General features: G+C 52.5%; 1 protein-coding gene across 6 annotated transcripts in view; it reads right to left on the bottom strand.

Annotated features, from left to right (window-relative positions):
* Positions 1 to 3,603: 3,603 nt before the first annotated feature.
* Positions 3,604 to 20,536, bottom strand: part of HM13 (histocompatibility minor 13) — a 40,861-nt gene continuing 23,928 nt past the window's right edge. For 2 of the 6 annotated variants that reach the window (XR_009005409.1, XR_003624432.2), the window contains exons 8-13: positions 18,730 to 18,813; positions 13,618 to 13,654; positions 11,214 to 11,316; positions 6,834 to 6,919; positions 4,881 to 5,083; positions 3,604 to 4,037 (exon numbers count right to left, since the gene is read on the bottom strand). Coding sequence is in view for 4 of the 6 variants with exons in the window: in XM_057529208.1 (XP_057385191.1) it covers positions 3,938 to 4,037; positions 4,937 to 5,083; positions 6,834 to 6,919; positions 11,214 to 11,316; positions 13,618 to 13,654; positions 18,730 to 18,813 (557 nt within the window). In the remaining 2 variants the exon portion in view is untranslated. The remainder of the gene's footprint in view (positions 4,038 to 4,880; positions 5,084 to 6,833; positions 6,920 to 11,213; positions 11,317 to 13,617; positions 13,655 to 18,729; positions 18,814 to 20,536) is intronic. The other 4 variants (XM_057529208.1, XM_007193321.2, XM_057529209.1 and 1 more) reach the window with 2 other exon arrangements.

Below are 20,536 nucleotides of genomic sequence, written 5' to 3'. Positions count from 1 at the left end.
GCTTTCCATGGATTATTTCCATGGATTATTTCAATTAAATCCTCACAGCCACCCGTGGGGCAGACGAGGAAACTGAGGCTCAGATACCGGAAGCTGCTTCCCTGAAGCCATACTGTGGGTAAGCAGCAGACCCAAGGCAATGTGAGCGTGTCCATTTATGAAGTGCTTTCTATGTGCCAGTCCCCTAGGATCGTCCTAGACCTGGGACATTCAACAAGTCATTCAACAAATACTGAGTGCCACTCTTTAGGTCACTGGGCCACATGCTAGGTTACAACGGTGGGGAGGAAAGCAAAGGCTCAGCCCTCCCAGAGTTTTATCTCACTGGAGATGGCCCATCGCTGTTGCCCCATTTTCTGGGTAAGAAAACCAAGGAACAGAAGGGAAAGAAACTGACCTGAGGTCACACAGTGATAAGAAAAGAGCTGGGATAAGCAGACGCATTTTACTGGTGGGGAAACTGGGGGATAGAAAAGAGAAGTGACTTGCCCAAGGAAACCCTGATAAGCAGGCGGCTGAGCCGGCATTCCACGGCTCACAGGGTCTTGGCCGCGCCTGCGCCTGACCCCTCCCCTCAGGGGCCGGGGCCACTTCGGCCCCGCCTCGCCACTCGCGTCCGCCTTCCTGGCAGCCCTGGCGGCTGTTTCCTGCCTGCGTAGCTGGGCGGGCGGGCGGCCGGCCCATCTGGCGGCCCCCGCCCGGGCGGCGCGAGGAGGCGGCCCAGACTCGCTGGAGCCAGGCGCCGGCCCGGGCCCCCCTGCCCGCCTGGAGAGCCCAGGTGTGGCCGCGGCGGGGGTGGGGGTGGTGCCTTCCTTCCCGCTCGGCCCTTCCTGACGCACCCGGGCAGGATGCTGCCTCCTCCCCAGCCTCCGCCTCCCATGACCCGGCCTGGAACGTGGAGGGAATCCTAGCGGTGGGAGAGCCGGGTGGGCAGGGAGCAGCAGGCCCCGCCTCTGGTCTCCACTCCTTATGAGACCCCGGGCAAGTCTTGCCCTCTTTTTGGCGTGGGGCCGGTGGCACCCCTCCTGCCTGAGGTCTCGACATTATCATTGGCTTGACATTATCCATTTGTTCAGCCGTTTTAAGTCTGTCTCCCTGATCACAAGGTCAGCTGGGGAACCCACGCTTGACCTGTGTTCCCTGCTGTGTCCAGCGGCTTGACCGATGCCCAGCTCATAGATGGTGCTGAAGCCCCAAAAGGGCATCTCAGGGCTTTACTCCCAAATTTGGAGCCACCCAGGAGGGTCTTACCCATTTCACAGCTGAGGAAACAGGACAGAGTGGGCAGGCCTGCCCGTCACATTGTGGTAGCCAGCCCTGCTGTCAGACGCTGACCCTCTCCTCCAACACCACCACAAGGCCGGGAACCCGGAATTTAGCATCCTGACTTGCATCAACACCACCTGTGGTGAACATCATGATTCTGGAAGCCAGGCACCCTGGGTTCAACTCCTCCCCTTGGGCACTTAATGTCTCTCTGCTTCAATTTCCTTTACCTGTAAAAATGATGGTACCTACCTCACAGGGCTGTTATATCGATTACATAGATATTTCTAAAATACATAGCATAATGCTAGACACATGTGAAATACAAATGAAATAATGTACTGGAGCTCTCAGCAGGGCTGGCCTCCCTTCCCCTACATTAGACCCCTCCCACCTACCATAGTCAAGGGAGACTGAGGCCACAGAGAGGGACACCTAACAAACCAGGGGCAGACTATGGGGGCTTTGGAGCAGTTTCCCAAGAATCCACTCCCACTCCAGGGTGAGGCTGGCACTAGGCCCACCCAGGGCTCTGCCCACCCCCACCTCTCCGGCGTGCAGACCCAATCCGTGCCCGGCCCGGTGCCATTTTTCCATGGGACTCTGGCTGTGGCGGTTCACATCTGGAGTCTAGACTCGGAGGCTCTGCGGGCCGGGCCTACTGCCCGGGCTGGGCCACCACTGCCCGCTGTTTGCTCAGCTGAAGCTGGTTAATTGGAATTAGAGTGGCCTCTGCGGTGCCGGCTGGCCGGCGGGCCCTGGCCGGCCGTTGCCGAGGTCTGTGGAACATCTGGCCGGGCCAGGACGGTCATTAGGTGGCAGGCGCCCGGCGCCACTGCCACCTCAGCCTCCGCCGGGGGCCGGCGGTGACTCAATGAGGCCTTTGTGGGCTCCGGGCTGCAGAACCAACCGTGCTGTGTGCCTGGGCTGCCTGCCCCATCTGCCGCCCTCAGAGAGGCCTTGTTCCAGGACCACACGGCCTCCTCTCTGGAGGCGGCTGGAGTCAGCAGAGATCCGAGAACTCCCGGAAAGGGACCCCCTGGACTGGGAGAAGCTTTTGAGATTTCCTACCCCTCCTTTCCAGAAGGCCCAGAGAAGTTGGTAGGGACTCAGGCCCAGGGGTCTGCAGAGGAGTTGCAAAGTCCTTAGGAACTCTGGAATTTGATTCAGATTGCTCAAGGTCAAATCCATGTCTATGATTAGGTAATCTGCCTCAACTCTCTCACTTGTGCAATGGGGCTTATACTAGCACCCACAGCCTGAGAGTATGAGAATTAAGTGAAATCCTGTATTGAGGTGCTCGGTACACATAACAGCTGCCCTTCTCTGCTCCTACCTGTGCTTTAGCTCCAAACTGTCTGGAAGCCCCTGTCATTTTCAGCCTTTAAACCTGAAGCTCAGGCAAGAGAGATCTCTGGGTGGGTGCTGAAGGTCTGAGTCTCAGGCCAGTGGCCACCCTCTCCCACATCAGTTTCTCCACCCAGTGACCCCACTCCAGGCAGGCAGATGAGGGCTGTGCCCACCCCTGGCTTGGTCCACTGGGGGTTCTCCTACAGGCCAGGGCTGCTGTCTTCAGCAAACCTTGGAGAAACCCTAGCTATGGGATCTCCAGCTCTTGGGCCTGGATGGCCTCTCGTAAACACTGGGCCCAGTCCCTCCACCCCCGCCCCCCAGCCTCTCCAGGGGCCCTGGGGGCGGCTCCTAGAATCAGGATCTTTCTCGCCTTATAGTAGTCATTTTGGGAACAATCTCAGGAATGGGCAGAATGGGCAGAATGGGAGCGGTGGGGCCTTCATCTCTAGGGCAACCTAGAGTCCAAGTGCTCTCCAGCTGAAGCCGTTCGGACATCAGGATCACAGAAGATGACTTCTGCCAGCCTGGGAATAAAATCCAAACTCTTTCCTGGGGCTCACACGGCCCTGCCCATTTCCCTGGCTTTACAGATAATGATCCCCTTGCTGAGTCAGGTCAGCCTTTTGGTACCACGGCCTCCTCCCTGCAAACCTTTCCGGCAGTAGGTAATGCATCCAGCAGCTGTCCAACACCCTCACTGCCCCCAAGTATTGGGAGCAGCATGGCAGGAAAACTGGATGGCAGGGGAGCAGGCTCGAGGGCCCCCTCTTCTGGCCAGAGAGTATCCTGGGGGTGCTGAGCTGGCATACTGGCCAGGCACTGGGCGGGCATACAGGAAGGAGGGGCCCAGAGGTCAGGGCCTCAACACAGGTTGTGGCGGTCCACAGTCCCCTTCCTTATAGGAAAGTCTCTGGGTGGGAGGGTGAGACCTAGTAAACCCCATTGTAAGATACTGGGTAAGAAACTTCCAGAAGCACAGTGGACTGCCCGGGCAATGGGATGAGTTTTTAATGTGAGGCAAAGTCAGTCCACAATACAAAAGTCTAAAAATCAGACCCACTTTTCCCACCTGGCACCTTGCGGGGGGTGGGGGCAGTTGGGGCTTCCTTTGCGGGCAGGGATGGGGAGGGGCAGAGCGAGGCCAGAGAAGGGGGAGAGGGGACCAGGCCCCGGAGGCCCCGTTGGAGGGCGCCTGCTGCCCCTGCCCCTCTCCTGGAGCTGCCGGTCCCCTTCAGCAGGACTGCGGCCGTGCGGGCCCGTGTTGGGGGGACCACCCCGCCCGTGTGTCTGGCCCTCAGAGGGTCAGGCACCAGCCGCATCATTTCTCCTTCTTCTCCAGCCCCTTCGATGTTGAGGCCTCTGTTCCCTCTTTGGATTCTGTCACTGCTGCTGGATCCTTAGGATTTGACTCCTCATAACTGACCAAAAGAACAAAACAACGATGACGACACATTTAGAGGAGGGAAGAGCAGAATCTTTGTGCCCCACCTCCCACCATCGCGGGGAAACCCCTGGGCGCACACATCCTCGGCCCAGCACCTTCCAGGACTTGGCCCGGCCCCGCTGTGTGCCCTCCTCAGACAGGCTGCCTGCTCCGCTTTCTCTGTGCCTGGTGGTGCCAAGAGGTGGCAAGGGCAGCGGCAAATGGGAGAGGTTGGGCTTGGGCTTGTGAAGACCAATTTTAAGCTTCTTGAACCTTCCACTGGAGAGAATGGGGGAAAAAAGGGGCAGCCAGGATGAGGCTACGGGAGATGCGCTGCCTCCCAGGGCACACGGCAGGAGTCACAGCTCAGCCCCAGGGGTGCGGGCAGGCAGGGGGCTGCTCTACTGGCAAGTGGCAGGGTGCCACTCTCCCAGGCGGACACCCTGCTTAACTCTTACTAGGGGCTCCACTTATTGAGCAAGTGAGCTCATGCCAAGAACCATACTCACATTTCCTTACCAGATCAACCCCACAAGGCAGGCACGTGCCCACTTACAGATGAACAGAGAGGTTTCCAAGAGAGGAAAGTGACTTGCCCAAGGCTATACATATACGGAGAGTGGTAACAGTGTCTACTGCTGTATGACAAGGGCTGCTGACACCCACTGTCACATGAGCCCCACCGTACTGGTGAGGACACCAGGGTTCTGGGGCCCTGCTCCCCCACCCTGCGGCTGGGCACTGTGACTGCCTGGTGGTGGGGGAGGAGCTGCCTCTTGCCGCCTGCCCCTGGCAAGCCTCCCTGCCCTGTACACTGGAGCTGGGGTGTCTGCCCTACCTTGGGCCCCAGGGCAGTGGGGGGAAGTGGGCAGGTGGGCACCCGCTGGGCATTACATGGCGCTGGGATTCTGCGGGCGCCGGCGGCGAGGGCCAGCTAGCTTCTGCTGCATGGAGTCCGCCAGGCTGGCTGGGGAGCCCGAGACTGTGGGGAAGTGGGTGAGCCTCGGGGTATGAGGCAGGATTTCCGCTGAGGACTCGTAGCTGTGTGAGAGACAGACAGAGAGACAGAAAAAAGAGATGGAGAGGAAGAGACTAAGGGAGGACAGAGACTTCTCTTCCAAGGAGCAGGGAGCAGAACTGGGTCTTACTTTTATCTATCTCTGCACTTTCAGGCTCTGTGGAAAGAAGCCAGTGTTACTTGGAGAACAAAGAAAAAAAGATGCACCTACATAGGGGGACACTCTGCAAAAGAACTAGGATGCCCTAGATGTATACGTGCTGCTGCGGAAACATCTCTCAGATACACCCTTGTGTGAAAAATCAAGATGCAGAATGCTCCAAGAATGCCACCGTCTGCACAAGAATGTGTACACACATACGTGCTTTTAGGTGCAGAGATGTCTCTGAATGTCCAGGGACAGAGCTAGCCTCTGGGGGTGGCTGAGGTCTGAGGGGTTGTCCCTCTCATGCTATGGAATTTTTTTTTTTTTTCATGCTGTGGAATTTTGACCGATGTGCATGTGTTACCTATTTAAAAAGAAGTAAATGAATTAAAAAAAAAAAGGAGAGTGCCAATAAAAAGAAAAGTAAAACCAAAGATAAGGTGGAGAATTAGGGAGAGAGATGGGCAGAAAGAGAAGAGAGAGACCATTTGCTTTATCACCTCAATCTAAGAACCTCCTGGGGAGTGGGGGACAGAAAGGTGGGGCGCCCACGTGGGCGAACATTTAGAGAAACCAAGCGCCAAGTGGTTAAAGGCAGGCACCCTCTGTCCTGGCGGGGGAGGTGACCCCAAGTGGGGGCTGGGAGCCGAGGGTGAGGGTAGGGACTGAGCTGAGGGCTCAGGTCCCACCCCTGCCCCCAGGGCTCCCCCAGATCTGCCCCCAAGTTCACCCCCAGCCTTGCCTCAGAGTCCCCAGGGCTTTGCCAGGCCGGGAGCCACGAGCAGGCAGGTTGGGAGCCTGGGGCTCCTAGGAAGGGCAGAGGCAGGTACGGGGGAGGGGTGAGTCACAGGTTCCCCTGCAGGCAGCCAGGTGCACAGAAGGCTCTGGCAGGCGCTCGAGGGACAACCGGGAGGCCAGGCAGGTGGAGCTGGGTGGAAGGCCCCTGAGTGGGCAGCTTCAGTTGCAGCTGGCAGCTATTTCTGGGTCCCTGGCGGGTGGGGTCAGTGCTGCTGGGGAGCAGACACCTGTCGGAGTCATGCAGGCCTTGGGGTCAGGGTGGGGCTGATCATCGGTGTGGCACGTGTGCAGACAGCCATGGGGAAGGGGTATGTGTGCGACTGAGACAGAGAGAAAGCAGCTAGCTGTGGGTTACAGCCACAGAGGCGACTGGATGGGGACTGACACTTGACTTCTAATAGGGCATTTCCATCACACTAGGGTCCCCTCTATTACTCACATGTAGAAACTGAGGCTGGAGGAGGGGAAGGACATGCCTGAAGTCACATGGCAGCAGAGTCAGGAATGGGAACCCAGGGTTCCCAACAGTGGGGCAGCCTGGGGGGGAATCTACACCAGCCAGTTCCTTCTCAAGACTCAGCTGGCATCTGGGTGTGGGGGCTGCCTCGAGAGCCCCAAGGCCTTGCCCTCCCCTGGCTCCTGGCCCCCAGGAGGGTTCCGCTGGTGCCCGCGGGCCTGGCACCCAGGTGCTGGTGGAAAGGGAGAGGGGTAAGGCCGGTGGTGGGAACAGTGCTCCCCTGGAGACATGTACCAACAGCCCTGGCAGGCTCCACTAGCTGCCTGCAGGTGCACCTGTGCCATGCAGACTTCTGCCCCCTGCCGCCTCTTACCTGAACATCTCTGTCACTTCTCCCTTGGCCAGTGCCACCAGGACAGGAAAGCCGATGCAGGCGGGGACCAGGTACAGGAGCGCAGGCTGAGAGAGAACACAGGCTGGTGAGGCAATGATGGGCAGGGCACACGCTCAGGGCTGTGCCCATCACCCCAACCCTCTCCTGGGTGTGACTGAGGGACACTGACTGCCCAGGTTCACAGAGCAAGTCAGTGGCTGGGCCCAAACCCAGGGCTCCTGACTCCAGACCAGGGCTGTTCTTCTCTGGGAGGGAACACAAGAAACCCAAAGAAACTCAAGTATGCAGGGCTTTAAGGGCGCCCAGGAGTCTGGATGGCAGCATCCCAACTGCCCACGACATCAGGTTCCAACTTGCAACCTCCTGAGTTGGTCCTATTCCCAGAGACCCTGCTTGCCTAGGTCTGGGGCTGGAAGTCTGCACTTTTAACAACGCCCCAGGAGATGCTGTTAGAATGACAATGATTACGACATAGCTGCTATGGATGGAGTACTTTCTGTGGCCTGGATTGAGGTCACCCAACTGGTCATTGGTTCCACCGGGATTCATGCCCAGGTGGTCTGGGCCCAGAGCCTGTGAGGAAACTCCTGGTGAAGCTGGATCTGGAGGATGGGACAATTACACTAACAGGCCCTACTCCCAGAGTACCTACTGTGTGCACCGAGCTCAGCCTCTGGGGAGCGCTTCAGTTCATCTCTACACCCGCTGTGACCATCCTCCTTGTGTACGGAAGGAAGGCTGATGCTTCGGGAGTAGAGGGGGTAGCCCAGGCCTTGGAGGCCTAAAGGGCAAACTGGAGGTTGAACTTGGGCACCCCCCAGACTCCAAAGCCATTCTTCACCTTGCAGCATCTGAAAGCTGGACCTCATGCTACTGATCAACCCTCCATGGCCCCCAATGCTCCCAGCAGCCTGAAGTCCCCATGAGATGTGACCCCTGCTTCCTTCTCCAACCTCACCTGCCCTGCCCTACTCTGGCCACACCGGTCTCATTTTGGTCCTCCTTGTCACCTGAAGCTACAGGACCTCTGCACGTGCCGTTTCTGGGATGTTCTTCCCACCTGTGCCTAGGTTCCTCCTCCATCAGACCTCAGCTCAGCTGTTACTTCTGTGGGGCAGCCTTTGCTTGCATGGAGTCAGGCCCTCTTGCTGCACACTCTCAGCACCCCCACTCCCCCTGCAATTCTTCACAACATTCTCTGGCAACTTGGACTGAAACATCCCTGTGCCATTATAGGCTGGAGTTTGTCTTCTGTTACGCTGTCAACTCCATGAGGGCAGGCTCCACAGCTGTCTTGTTCACTGCTGTATTCCTGGTACTCAGGAGAGGGCCTGGTAAATACTAAGCCAATGGCTTCCTCACAGATGCTCACAAAATTAAGGGGGTGTCCTGGAGGTAACTAGGGTGAGGGTGAAGGAGACATCATTCCAAAGGCGAAGCCAGCCCCTGGCTAGAGAACAGGGCTCCACAGTCTCCTGAGGCTGACCATCAGACCATTTCCTGGCTCCTGCCATGGGTGAGCTGTGAACTACCCCACTTCATATATATTATTCTTGAAACTAATAACACCCTAATCATTTGGATCTGAGTTTTACAGATGATGCTATTGAGGTTCAGAAGGAAATGACTTGCCTGAGGTCACACAGGGTGTTAAGTGGCTGAGTTGGGATTTGAACTTGGGCAGCTGAGCTTCTTCTCCTGCATCAGGTCTTTGCTATGAGATAGGCTTTGGGCCAAGAATGATAGAAATCACAACGACAAAGGTGTGCACCAAGACTTGTGAGAGGCAGCCAAAACAGTACTCAGGGGAAAATCTGTAACCCTAAGTATATTTACTAGAAAGACTGGAAATAAACAATCTCAGTTTTCAAATCATGAAGCCAGAAAAAGAATAAAATAAACACCCCCAAAGTAGGAAGAAAATAATAAAGGCAAAGCAAAAATTAATGAAATAAAAATAAAACAAATACAAACTGATTAAAATTTAATTTCTGAAAAGTAGATCACTTTTTCTGAAGATCAGAGGAGAAAAAAGGATCTGCCCTAAATCACACAGTTGGTCAGGATACAGACCAAGGTTCCTCTGTCTCTAAGTCCAGTATATTTTCTTCACCAAGGCCAGGCTGGGCAAAATAGAAGGCTTCCCAGGAGGATGGTGAGAAGAAGTTTGGCCCCACCATGGCCTGCCTCACTTAAGAGCTGGCAGCAACTGAGGGGCTCCTTTGGGAAGAAGTGAGTTTGCTTAGTATCACAGGGATACAAACCTATTCTTTTTTTTCCTCTCAAGGCACCAGGGAACCTCTCCAAAGAAAGTCAGTGCTAAGGAGAGGATGGGATGTACAGCTCGGGGCAGTGAGCTGGGGGTCGGGACTCCTGCCTCTCCAGCGTGCCGTGGCTTTGCTGTGTGACCACAGATAAACCACTTTCCTTTCTGGGCTTCCCTCTCTGTCCGTATGATGAGGACACCTGATCATCATTAAAGGCCTTTCTAGGAGGCTGCTAGTCCTGGCTTGGAGTGCATTTTTGATAGAAGCCAAATGGGAGCACAGAGGCAGAGGTGACCCCTACCTAGGGAACTGCTCGCACTGGGACTGCCTATGTCTTGGAGAGGGAGAAGGAGCTCAAAGAACAGGTTTCCCTTGTGTCCCGATCCCCATCCCAAAAAAGATTTTCAGAGAGATGCCCATGTGGATGACTGGGGAGAACAGCTGAGCTGCTGCTGGGGAGTAGCAGATGCCTGAGACCAGGAGTCTAGGGCTCCAGCCAGGTCTCAGCTTGACTTGCTCTGTCACCCAGGGAAGGTTCCTTTTCTCTCTCCCACATAGAGGACCACCCCTCCCACCTCTGCCCTGAGCCTGTGTGAGAGCTCCCAATGGAGCCTTCTCCGAGTCTAGCCCAGGCAGAAGGCAAGCCTGCCACCTGGTGGCCCTCTGTGGAATAGCTCTGGGCTTGGACCCTCACGGGACTGACAGCTGGAGAAGAGACCTCCAAGGAGGCCCAAGCACTCTCTGCGCCCTCCTTGCCAAGTGCATGTCCCTCTCAGCTTGCGGAGCTTCCAAGGCCATTTGGGGCAGAAGTGAATGAGAGGTGCTTCCCCACTGGTTCTTGGTTTCTCTATGGGCCAGGGGACCTTGGACCTTCTGTAAAACATTAGTATCTATTTCACAGACATTGTAGATATGAAAATATTTTAAGGACTAAATGAGTTAATGAGCAAGAGGGTTTAGCACAGTGCCTAGCACAGAGTAACTGGCCAGCAGCTCTTGTGATTAATTTAAATGTGGCTTCTCTGTGGCCGGTGCCCTGGGGAAGGGGGAAGGGAGGAGGAGGAGGGGAGGATGGAGGGGGTACAGTAATACTAACTGGGCCAGGCATGGTTCTGAGCACTTCACTTATATTAACTCATTTCACCCTCAGACGACCCCAAGGTGGCTACTATTATTTATCTTCATTTTCTGTTTTCACGAATCAATGAGGAATCCTGAGTATAACTTCAGCAACTTGCCCAGAGTCCTGCAAAAGCAGACAGTGGAGCCTGGATTCACACCACGGCTCCCTTAGCCTCCACTCCACACTGCCTCTCCCATGGCCGGGGGTTCAGAGCCTGGGCTTGGTCTTCACGTGACACAGGTTTGAATCCTGGCTCCACCACACACTTGCCACGTAGCACCTGAACTCCAGTTCCCTCATCTGTTCACAGGATCCTCGTGAAGTACTGAGCAGAGCCTGACACATGGGGAGTGCTCTTATTTCCAGTAGAGAGCAACCTTGTCTGCTGGCTTTCCCCTCCCCAGCTCCTCTTCTCCAGGCCACACTGACAGCTTTCAGCTCCAGCCCAGCCTGGTTCACTCTGTGGCAGCTCAGTACCCATCTAGATGGGAGAAGGGGGCAGAGCCTGGCCTGCTTGGGGAGTGATGGAAGGGGGGCCCTGACATCCTATCACTTACCTGGTGGGTGGACAATGGGCTGAGACCCCCAACACCCACCTGATCCCGTTCTTCTGTTTGCTCCCACTACCGAGGCTGAGAAGCCATGGCCACGTTACAGCTGGGGCCCAGTGACACTGATCTGTCCCAGGAGATGTGGGCAAAAATCTGCTGAGAGGACTCGGAGAAAGGTGTCGCCTTCCTGATGAAGGCGACAGGCATGCTGGCATCCTTCCTCCTTCTCCTCCTTGCCACCAGTGTGCATGTGCTGCCTGAAGTAGGGCAGTCATCTTGCAACGACCACAGGTGAAAAGGCCAAGAGAATCACAGACACTCTTGCTCTACACCACTGGACTGCTTGCATGTGGGACAAGTAAGTGCCCATCACTTGCAATGAAAGCACTCCCGATACACCGAGGACAGTCATGCTCACCTGGGCGTGTTTGAAGATGTGCATGATGAAGATGGTCAGGCCCAGGCCGAAGATGTAGGCTGCAAAGCTGGTGTAGAAGTAGGTGTGGGTGTTCTTCTTCAAGCTTCAGTGATGATGTGGGGAGAGAGGAGGGTGAGATTGAGGTACTGCAGAGCAACAGTGAGGAGGAAGGGAGCTGGGGAAGACCCTGGAGGCTGTGTGGGGTGGCTGAGCTCTGGGCCGGGGGCTTGGAGGTGGGCATGCACTCTGATTCTGCCCCAGCTAAGTGTCTTTGGACCAGTCACTTTCCTTCTTTCAGCCTCAGTTTACTCATCTGCAAAATGGGAAAACCACGAGCCATCTCCCTAGTGGTTGTTGAATATCAAATGCTATAACCTAGAACAGTGGCTAGGAAGCTCAGGCCAGCATAAAAATCACCTGGACAGCATGTTAAAAAGATACAGAGCTGTATGGGAGTTCCCTGGTGGCCTAGTGGTTAGGATTCTGAGCTTTCAGTGCCGTGGCCGGGTTCAATCCCCGGTCGGGGAACTGAGATTCCGCAAGCCACGCAGCATAGCCAAAAAAACAAAACAAAAACAAAAACAAAACAAAAGAAACACCCAGAGTTCTAGGTCCAATTCCCAGGGAGTTGGATCTAATAGGTCTGGGGACCTGCATTTTTTTTTTTTTTTAAATTTCGTAATTTTAGTTTTGGCTTTTTTTTTTTTAAATTGAAGTATAGTTGATTTATAATATCGTGTTACTTTCAGGTGGAAAGCACAGTGATTCAGACATATATATATATAAATATTCTTCTTCAGATTCTCTTCCCTTACAGGTTATTACAAAATATTAAGTATAGTTCCCTGTGCTATACAGTAGGTCCTTGTTGGTTTGGGGATCTGCATTTTGAATCTGATACAGGTGGATCATGCTTTGAGGAACACTGATACAGAAACTGTACAGCCAAGTTCTTTTAAGCGCACTGGAGCTAATAGTTCAGTAACTCGCTGTGAATACTGAATGGATGCTGATTACATGGATAGAACGCCAGTGGCTTCCTGGGAGATTCACCCAAGATCAGCTTCAGAAGAGCTGACCCGTGCAACCTGGCATTGCCATCACTTGATGCCCTTTCACAATGCCAGCTCAGGACCTTTGCCTGTGTCCAGCAACATCTGTGGAATGAATGAGTACTTCTGATGCCCTTCCCTCCTTACCCTGGCAGCTTCTGAGCCTGGAGCTGCCAGTACACTGAGACCTGTCCTGTTGTGCAGCCTGGAGGGTAACGGATTCCCTTTGGGAATGTCACGCAGATTCTGGAACCATCTCGGAAGGACTTGCCTATCCTGCAAGTCCAGGCCAGGAATGAGATCCTTCCTCTGAGGGTGCTGCCAGCTGAATCTGTATCTCTAGCAAATGGCCTGGAGACTCCCGTGGGTTGCTCTTTGTATTACCTCTGAACATCTAGGGGCAGAGCAGCTGGCAAAGATGTGCTTCTACTTACAGACTGGCCAGGTCCCTTCCAAAGGCTCCACAGTGGCACTACCCAAATAACCCAGATCTACATCAGTGAGGAAAAGTTAAAGTTTCACATGCAACTTGGATTTCCATGACACTGGCACTGAGTTTCTCACTACCACTTTCAACACTATTACTGTTTTGGCAACTATTGGACCCAAGGAGATTAAGAAAAGTTCATAAACCACCTCAAAATTAAGCGCACACACAGCAAGCCCTCCACTGGGAAGACTGAGCACCACCTACTGGTGGCAGGCCCGGGTGACCAGGTGCATTAACTCGGTGTGACCTTTTCTGAGTTTTAAGGGGTGGCTCCACTTGGCCCCCTTCCCTCGCCCTTGTGCTCACTTTCTACAATGGGCTGAAAATGTCTGAGTAAGGAGAGGGTACGGAACAGCTAGAGCAGCTGGGACACGGTGACCTGACCCCGGGCTGATAAAAAGCGATAATGATGACGACGGAGCCTGCAGCTGTACTTCCCTGGGAGCCGCTGAGGTCAGCCTGTGCTCAGCACTCCCTCCACATCTTCTCGGTCAGCCCCAGGCAGGAGCTCCTGTTTACTACTAACTTAAGGATGAGAAACCTTCCCTCAGAAAGGTCAGTTCACTTGCCAAGATCACACGGTGAGAAAGCTCTATGGGTACCACCAGGACCCTCTGGGTTTAAATCTCACTCTGTGATTCATACCTCGCCCCACTCTCTCCAGGCTCTTTGAACACTTAGAACCTCAAGATGCAAAACGCAGATAAAATCGGAATTGCCCTGGCTGCTGTGGGGGTGGAAGGTGTGGTCCCGAGTTACCTCCTTTGGGCTCCTGGAAGCTGAAGAACCCCAGAGAACCTCCCTGCCCAGGGGAGGCCCCTCACTTGTGGAACCTGAGCATTAGCGTGCCTAAGTGGCTTACCTGATGTCAAAACGCAGCAGCAAGGCGATGAAGATTCCTGCGGGGAGAAAGCCAGGTTAGACAGTGGTAGAGGAGGAGCAGGGTAGTCAGCTAATATGCAACTGGGTCCCCACTTGTTCTCAGCCACGGAGCAATCATCAGGGGCCAACGGTGTGGCTGACACTGCTAACTGCCAGCAGAAATCCCGTTTCTCTACCTTCAGGCCACCTGGAACAATGAGACGGTCCCAGGATTTTGCTTTGGTCTGGGACCACGTTGACCTGGCACCTCATAGCACCACAGTGTGGCACACTGGGCCCACCCTACCAAACATTTATAGGGTGCCTAAGCACTAGGCACCGTACGCAATACAGGGGGAAGCAAAACCACTGCTCTCAGAGCCCAGCCGAGGGGGCAGGGCATGCTGATCGAATATTAACAAAAATCAATGTAAGTAATCGGAAAAGAAGAAGTAAAGCTGTCACTGTTTGCAGATGACATGATACTATACATAGAGAATCCTAAAGATGCTACCAGAAAACTACTAGAGCTAATCAATGAATTTGGTAAAGTAGCAGGATACAAAATTAATGCACAGAAATCTCTTGCATTCCTATACACTAATGATGAAAAATCTGAGAGAGAAATTAAGGAAACACTCCCATTTACCATTGCAACAAAAAGAATAAAATACCTTGTAATAAACCCACCTAGGGAGACAAAAGACCTGTATGCAGAAAACTATAAGGCACTGAGGAAAGAAATTAAAGATGATACAAACAGATGGAGAGATATACAATGTTCTTGGATTGGAAGAATCAACATTGTGAAAACGACTGTACTACCCAAAGCAATCTACAGATTCAATGCAATCCCTATCAAACTACCAATGGCATTTTTCACAGAACTAGAACAAAAAATTTCACAATTTGTATGGAAACACAAAAGACCCCAAATAGCCAAAGCAATCTTGAGCAAGAAAAATGGAGCTGGAGGAATCAGGCTCCTGGACTTCAGACTATACTACAAAGCTATGGTAATCAAGACAGTATGGTACTGGCACAAAAACAGAAATGTAGATCAATGGAACAGGATAGAAAGCCCAGAGATAAACCCATGCACATATGGTCACCTTACCTTTGATAAAGGAGGCAAGAACATACAATGGAGAAAAGACAGCCTCTTCCATAAGTGGTGCTGGGAAAACGGGACAGCTACATGTAAAAGAATGAAATTAGAACACTCCCTAACACTATACACAAAAATAAACTCAAAATGAATTAAATACCTAAACGTAAGACCAGACACTACAAAACTCTTAGAGGAAAACATAGGCAGAATACTCTATGACATAAATCACAGCAACATCCTTTTTGACCCACCTCCTAAAGAAATGGAATAAAAACAAAAATAAACAAATGGGATCTAATGAAACTTAAAAGCTTTTGCACAGCAAAGAAAAACATAAACAAGATGAAAAGACAACCCTCAGAATGGCAGAAAATATTTGCAAAACAAGCAACTGACAAAGGATTAATCTCCAAAATTTACAAGCAGCTCATGCAGCTCAATATCAAAAAAAACAAACAACCCAATCCAAAAATGGCCAGAAGACCTAAATAGACATTTCTCCAAAGAAGATATACAAATTGCCAACAAACACATGAAAGGATGCTCAACATCACTAATCATCAGAGAAATGCAAATCAAAACTACAATGAGGTATCACCTCACACCAGTCGGAATGGCCATCATCAAAAAATCTAGAAACAATAAATGCTGGAGAGGGTGTGGAGAAAAGGGAACCCTCCTGCACTGTTGGTGGGAATGTAAATTGATACAGCCACTAAGGAGAAGAGTATGGAGGTTCCTTAAAAAACTAAAAACAGAACTACCATACGACCCAGCAATCCCACTACTGGGCATATACCCTAAGAAAACCATAATTCAAAAAGAGTCATGTACCACAATGTTCACTGCAGCTCTATTTACAATAGCCAGGACACGGAAGCAACCTAAGTGTCCATCAACAGATGAATGGATAAAGAAGATGTGGCACATATATACAATGGAATATTACTCAGCCATAAAAAGAAACGCAACTGAGTTATCTGTAGTGAGGTGGTTGGACCTACAGTCTGCCATACAGAGTGAAGTAAGTCAGAAAGAGAAAAACAAATACCGTATGCTAACGCATATATATACGGAATCTAAAAAAAAAAAAAGGCTCTGAAGAACGTAGGGGCAGGACAGGAATAAAGATGCAGACGTAGAGAATGGACTTGAGGACACGGCGAGGGGGAAGGGTAAGCTGAGATGAAGTGAGAGACTGGCATGGACATATATACACTACCAAATGTAAAATAGATAGCTAGTGGGAAGCAGCCGCATAGCAAAGGGAGATCAGTTCGGTGCTCTGTGACCACCTAGAGGGGTGGGATAGGGAGGGTGGGAGGGAGGTGCGAGAGGGAGGGGATATGGGGATATATGTATATGTATAGCTGATTCACTTCGTTATAGAACAGAAAGTAACACACCACTGTAAAGCAATTATACTCCAATAAAGATGTTAAAAAAAAAATCAATGTAAGACTGTGCCTGTGAAAGGGTGCTTCCTGTGTCATGGGAAGGTCTATCATGGGATGAGACCCAGGCTGGGGGGAGGTGAGGAGGAAGGAGGGCTTCTCTGAGGAAGTGACACTTGCCAGGGAGAGGGAACAGCGTGTGCAAGGAGGAAAGAGGGCTCAGGAGGTGTGGCAGGGGTCAAGGAGCCAGTAAGGCTGCAGCCCAGAGCAGGATATGCTGGGGACGGACCAGCCATGCAGGGCCCCATGGGTACAAGAGGAGTGGGAGTAAGGGGACACACTGGAAGAATTCTAAGTGGGAGAATAACCTAAAAAGATTTTGAAAAAGGCCCCCATGGCAGTTGCCTGGCTGGAGGGAGGAAGAGTAGGAGCAAGCAGACCACTGGGAGGTCCTGCAGGAGCTGAGGCAGGGACAGTGAACTCTGTCCACCCACTGCACTATTTGCACTTCAAAACCGAGCCCAGTCACGCTGGAAACCTGAGTCCCTGAGACATAGCCAGCCAGTCCGGCCTCTGCATGTTGCACACATGTCCATCTGTGTGTCTGTCTCCCTGACTTATCTTTGGGCTCAGACAGAGCAGGGCTGAACCTCATTCAGTTGAGAGCAGGTTCTCAGGAGCCAAAACATTCTGTTCTCATCAGAAGCACTGACTGGCAACATGTGATTAATTTCAAAGAGGAAAATGAGTTAGTCCTCCCTGAAGACTGTGAGTAGGGAGCTGGTGGGTGCTGAGAACAGACAAATGCTGCCGTTCTGGAAACAAAACTGGGAACTCAGTGGCCCCTGGAAGCTGAATTCTACAACTGTTCAACTAATCCACGCGCCAGAGCTCCCAAGAGCTTTTACTCACAATAACGCATCTGATCCTCAAAGCAACACCCCACAACCCATTCTTCCTTCAAGATCATCCCCGAGGCTCTGTGAGGGTGCAGTAACTCACACTGATTGTGACTGCTGAAAAGACTGATACACAGGAATATGGGGATATGCAGAGCTGTCCCATGCAGGCCTCAAGCCCAGAACCACCCAACAAGGACAGTGGGGAAGTCTGCGGGTGCCTGTGACAGACCCTCCCCTGCAGGGCGAGATGAATGCTTTATGGGACTCAGTTTCTTCAGTCTGATGGAGCTGCTTCCCTCCTCCCAGCACCACAGGCTATGGGAACACCTGGCTTCAAGACCATGGCCCCACGGCCTTAGGCAAGTCTCTCTCAACCTCAGTTTCCTCATCAGTAACATGGAAATACCCTCTACCTCATCGGGCTGCCAGAAGTAGCAAAGATAACATATTAAAAAACACCCAGCATAGTGCTTGGCCAACAACAGGTGCTTGACAAATGATAGCTGGGACTATCTTATTATTGTTATTACTGTCATAAAAGCAGTTCTAATATAACCTTTTTTGCAGTCAGATAGACCTGGTCTGAGTCTTGGCCCTTTTGCTTCCTAGTGTGTGAATTTACCTTAAGTCCCTTCATTTCTGAGCCTCAGTTTCCTCACTGGCACAAGAGAGAAAGCCTTTGCTTCACCATCATACGTAACACAAAAGGAAGGTATCACAAGTGCCTGTACCATGCCAGCTTACTAGCAGAACTGCTATTATGTCCTACACTGGAAAATAAATTGGCTTTTAATTTGTTCCAAACTTTCTTCTTTTAAGCAAGCACCAGGGGTGCTTCTAATCCTCTGACTCTGAGCCTCTGGGACTAGGGGAGTAAGAGTGCTCTTTGGATGTTCCGTGCCCCTGTCACCAGGCCTGGATCTCGCAGACACACAGCATCCAAGCCTCAGCCATTTCAGCTGCCCTCAGAGAGGCAGCTCAGCTTTGCCCCCAGGTAGTTCGGGCTGCAGGCTGCCAGGGTTGTATGTCCACGCTCAGACCTGAACACGGGGCACCTGTCCCTGTATCCACAGGTACGCTGACTAGCACCCACACGTAGATAATGGGCTCAGAGGCCAGCTCGTGCAGTCGAGCAGGTGCGTGCCACCTGTCCCTCTGCTAAGACTGCAGACAAAGGAGCCCACAGCCATGGTGCCCCCTGTCCACACAGTGCATGTTCTCCCTGGAGCCCTCCCAGCACTGGGGAGAGGAGGACCAAGGGGACTGTGGCAGCTCTAGCACATTTGTTTACCTGAAAACACTGGGAAGGGGTGTGTACACGTGCAAGTGTGTGAGGGGATCAGATTCCTTTAACACTGCGACAGAACGTGCTTTTGTAGAATGTATTTCAGTCTGTCATATACGTTTATTTCTGTAGCTCTTGAGTAATGTCTGCTCACCCAGTCAGAAGCTCCGTGAGGGGCAGTCTTGCTCACCACTGTCCCTCCAGCGCCCAGCCCAGGGCCTGGCCCAGGACCGGCACTCCACAATGTGTGCTGAGGTGGACCCTTTCACCAGACCCCCGGGCAGGGGGCGGGGGGCTCTCCCAGCCTAATCCTTTCTCCTTCCCTCTCCTGGTGGGTAAGGCTGTGTTTCACAGGACTCCTCCTTCTCCAGGGAAGCCCCCTCCACCCTTTGCACTGTGGCCCCCACCTCAGCCTGGTCACCTGGAATGACGATGTCTCCGAGTCCCAGCATGGCAAAATTGTCCGCTTCCAGGCCCTTCTCCAGCAGATCCTGGGGAAACACCACTGCAGGGGGAGGCAGGGATGCGAGGAGGTGGTGAGAGCCCAGCTCACTCTGACTCCTAGCCCTCCACCTCTGGTGTATGGAACTTACACACTTGCATTTCTGGGTGAGGGGATGGGAATGGGGAGCTGAGAGGATGTCGAAGGGCTGAAGGGCAATGTCTCCATCTGGAATCACAGCTGGTTAGAGCAGGGAAGAATCTAGGATCACGTAGGCTAAAGGTTTAATGCCTTTATTCAGCTGTAACTCACATGTCATACAATTTCAATGCCCTTTTATAGCTAGAACTCTGGTTAAATGGGATTGACCCTAAAGCCTAGTATATAAAAGATCAAACAGCCCACACGGTGCTGGCATCTAATAGGCTTTGCATCTCACTGCAGCTGGGGTGTGGACAGACCCTTGTTCTGAAGCAGGGAGAGCTTGGGCTACAGGTTGTTTGTTATCTGCTGAGGGTGAAGAGGTCACATAGCTATAAATTCCTTGCTTAGAGCCCCTTACTCAGAAATCCTGCTGGCCAGCTTGTTTGAATAAATACAGATTGAGAGAAATGCCTCCCTGTATGTCCAGTGATGGCAAGAGGCAGCTGTAGCTGGATTTCATCCATGGGCGCCTGGAGCAGAGAGCAGTTATGTGTGGGCTTCAGGGTCAGACTGTGTGGGTCTGAATCCTGGCTCTGCTGTGTGACTGCACAGGTTACTTAACTGCTCTGGGTCTTGGTTGTCTCACCTATAAAATGGGTACAACAGCTGAACTGACCCCATAGGGTTGTGGTGAGGATTAGGTGATTTGCACACATTGTTAACTGCTCCTCATACCTTCTTTACTAACCCAGTCCTGCTTTTGTGGGGGGCCGCCCTCCCAGGGGATGAATCAAGTGTGGCATAAGGCTAAGACAATCAGGACAATCTGGTCCCCAAATTCCTGACTTCCCCTGCAGCTAGGAGTGGTCATGTGACCCAGCTCTGGCCAATGGTACGTAAGCAGAGGTAAGCTGGGGGTTCTGGGCAAGCTTGTGCTTCCCTAATGAATTGTACAGAGGCCCTTCCTTGTCTGCTTCTTCCTGCCTTGAATGCACAATCACAGTGATTTACAGCTCTCCTCATTTGATCCTCCCAAACCTGGTGCTGTTCAATTCTGAGTGGCAGATGTGGAAACCAGGGCCCAGGGAGGTGAAGTCTCTTCCCTCAGGCCACGTAGCCAGCGAATGTCACATCTGGGATTCAAGTCCAGGCCTCCTGACTTCAGCATCTGTCCACTTAACCACTCTGTTAGACTGCCTCTCAGCTCCACTCCTAGCAGTGGAGGGCAACGGGCTTTCTCCCCAAGCCAGAAAACCAAATTTCAAGCACCAGAAACCAGAGATGACTGTCATTTCCCTGTTCAGAGTCTTCCAATGGCTCATCCACTGCCTACTGGGCAGTGCCCAGGCTCCTTGACATGCCATCCTTGGCTTCCCCATATCTGGCCTCTTTTCTGCTGCTCCCCTAAACTCAGCCACATTCCCTCCCCGATTCTCTGCTCCCTCCATACATTTTCCTAATTGTAGCCCTTGGCTGAAGCTGTACTCTCTCTTTCAAATGCCCCTACTGCCCCTGCATGCTTGGTAAACACATATTCATCCTTCGTGACCCAGGAAAGCTGTCCTGACACCTTGGCTGGGTTCATCCATCACAGCACGTACGGCATAGCTGTTCTTCTTTCTGGCTTGCCCAGCATCTGTTC

Source organism: Balaenoptera acutorostrata, chromosome 15 (assembly GCF_949987535.1).
Source record: "Balaenoptera acutorostrata chromosome 15, mBalAcu1.1, whole genome shotgun sequence".
Classification (NCBI taxonomy): domain Eukaryota; kingdom Metazoa; phylum Chordata; class Mammalia; order Artiodactyla; family Balaenopteridae; genus Balaenoptera; species Balaenoptera acutorostrata.
The sequence above is the reverse complement of the archived record's forward strand: the minus strand, read 5'-3'. Positions and strand labels throughout refer to the sequence as shown.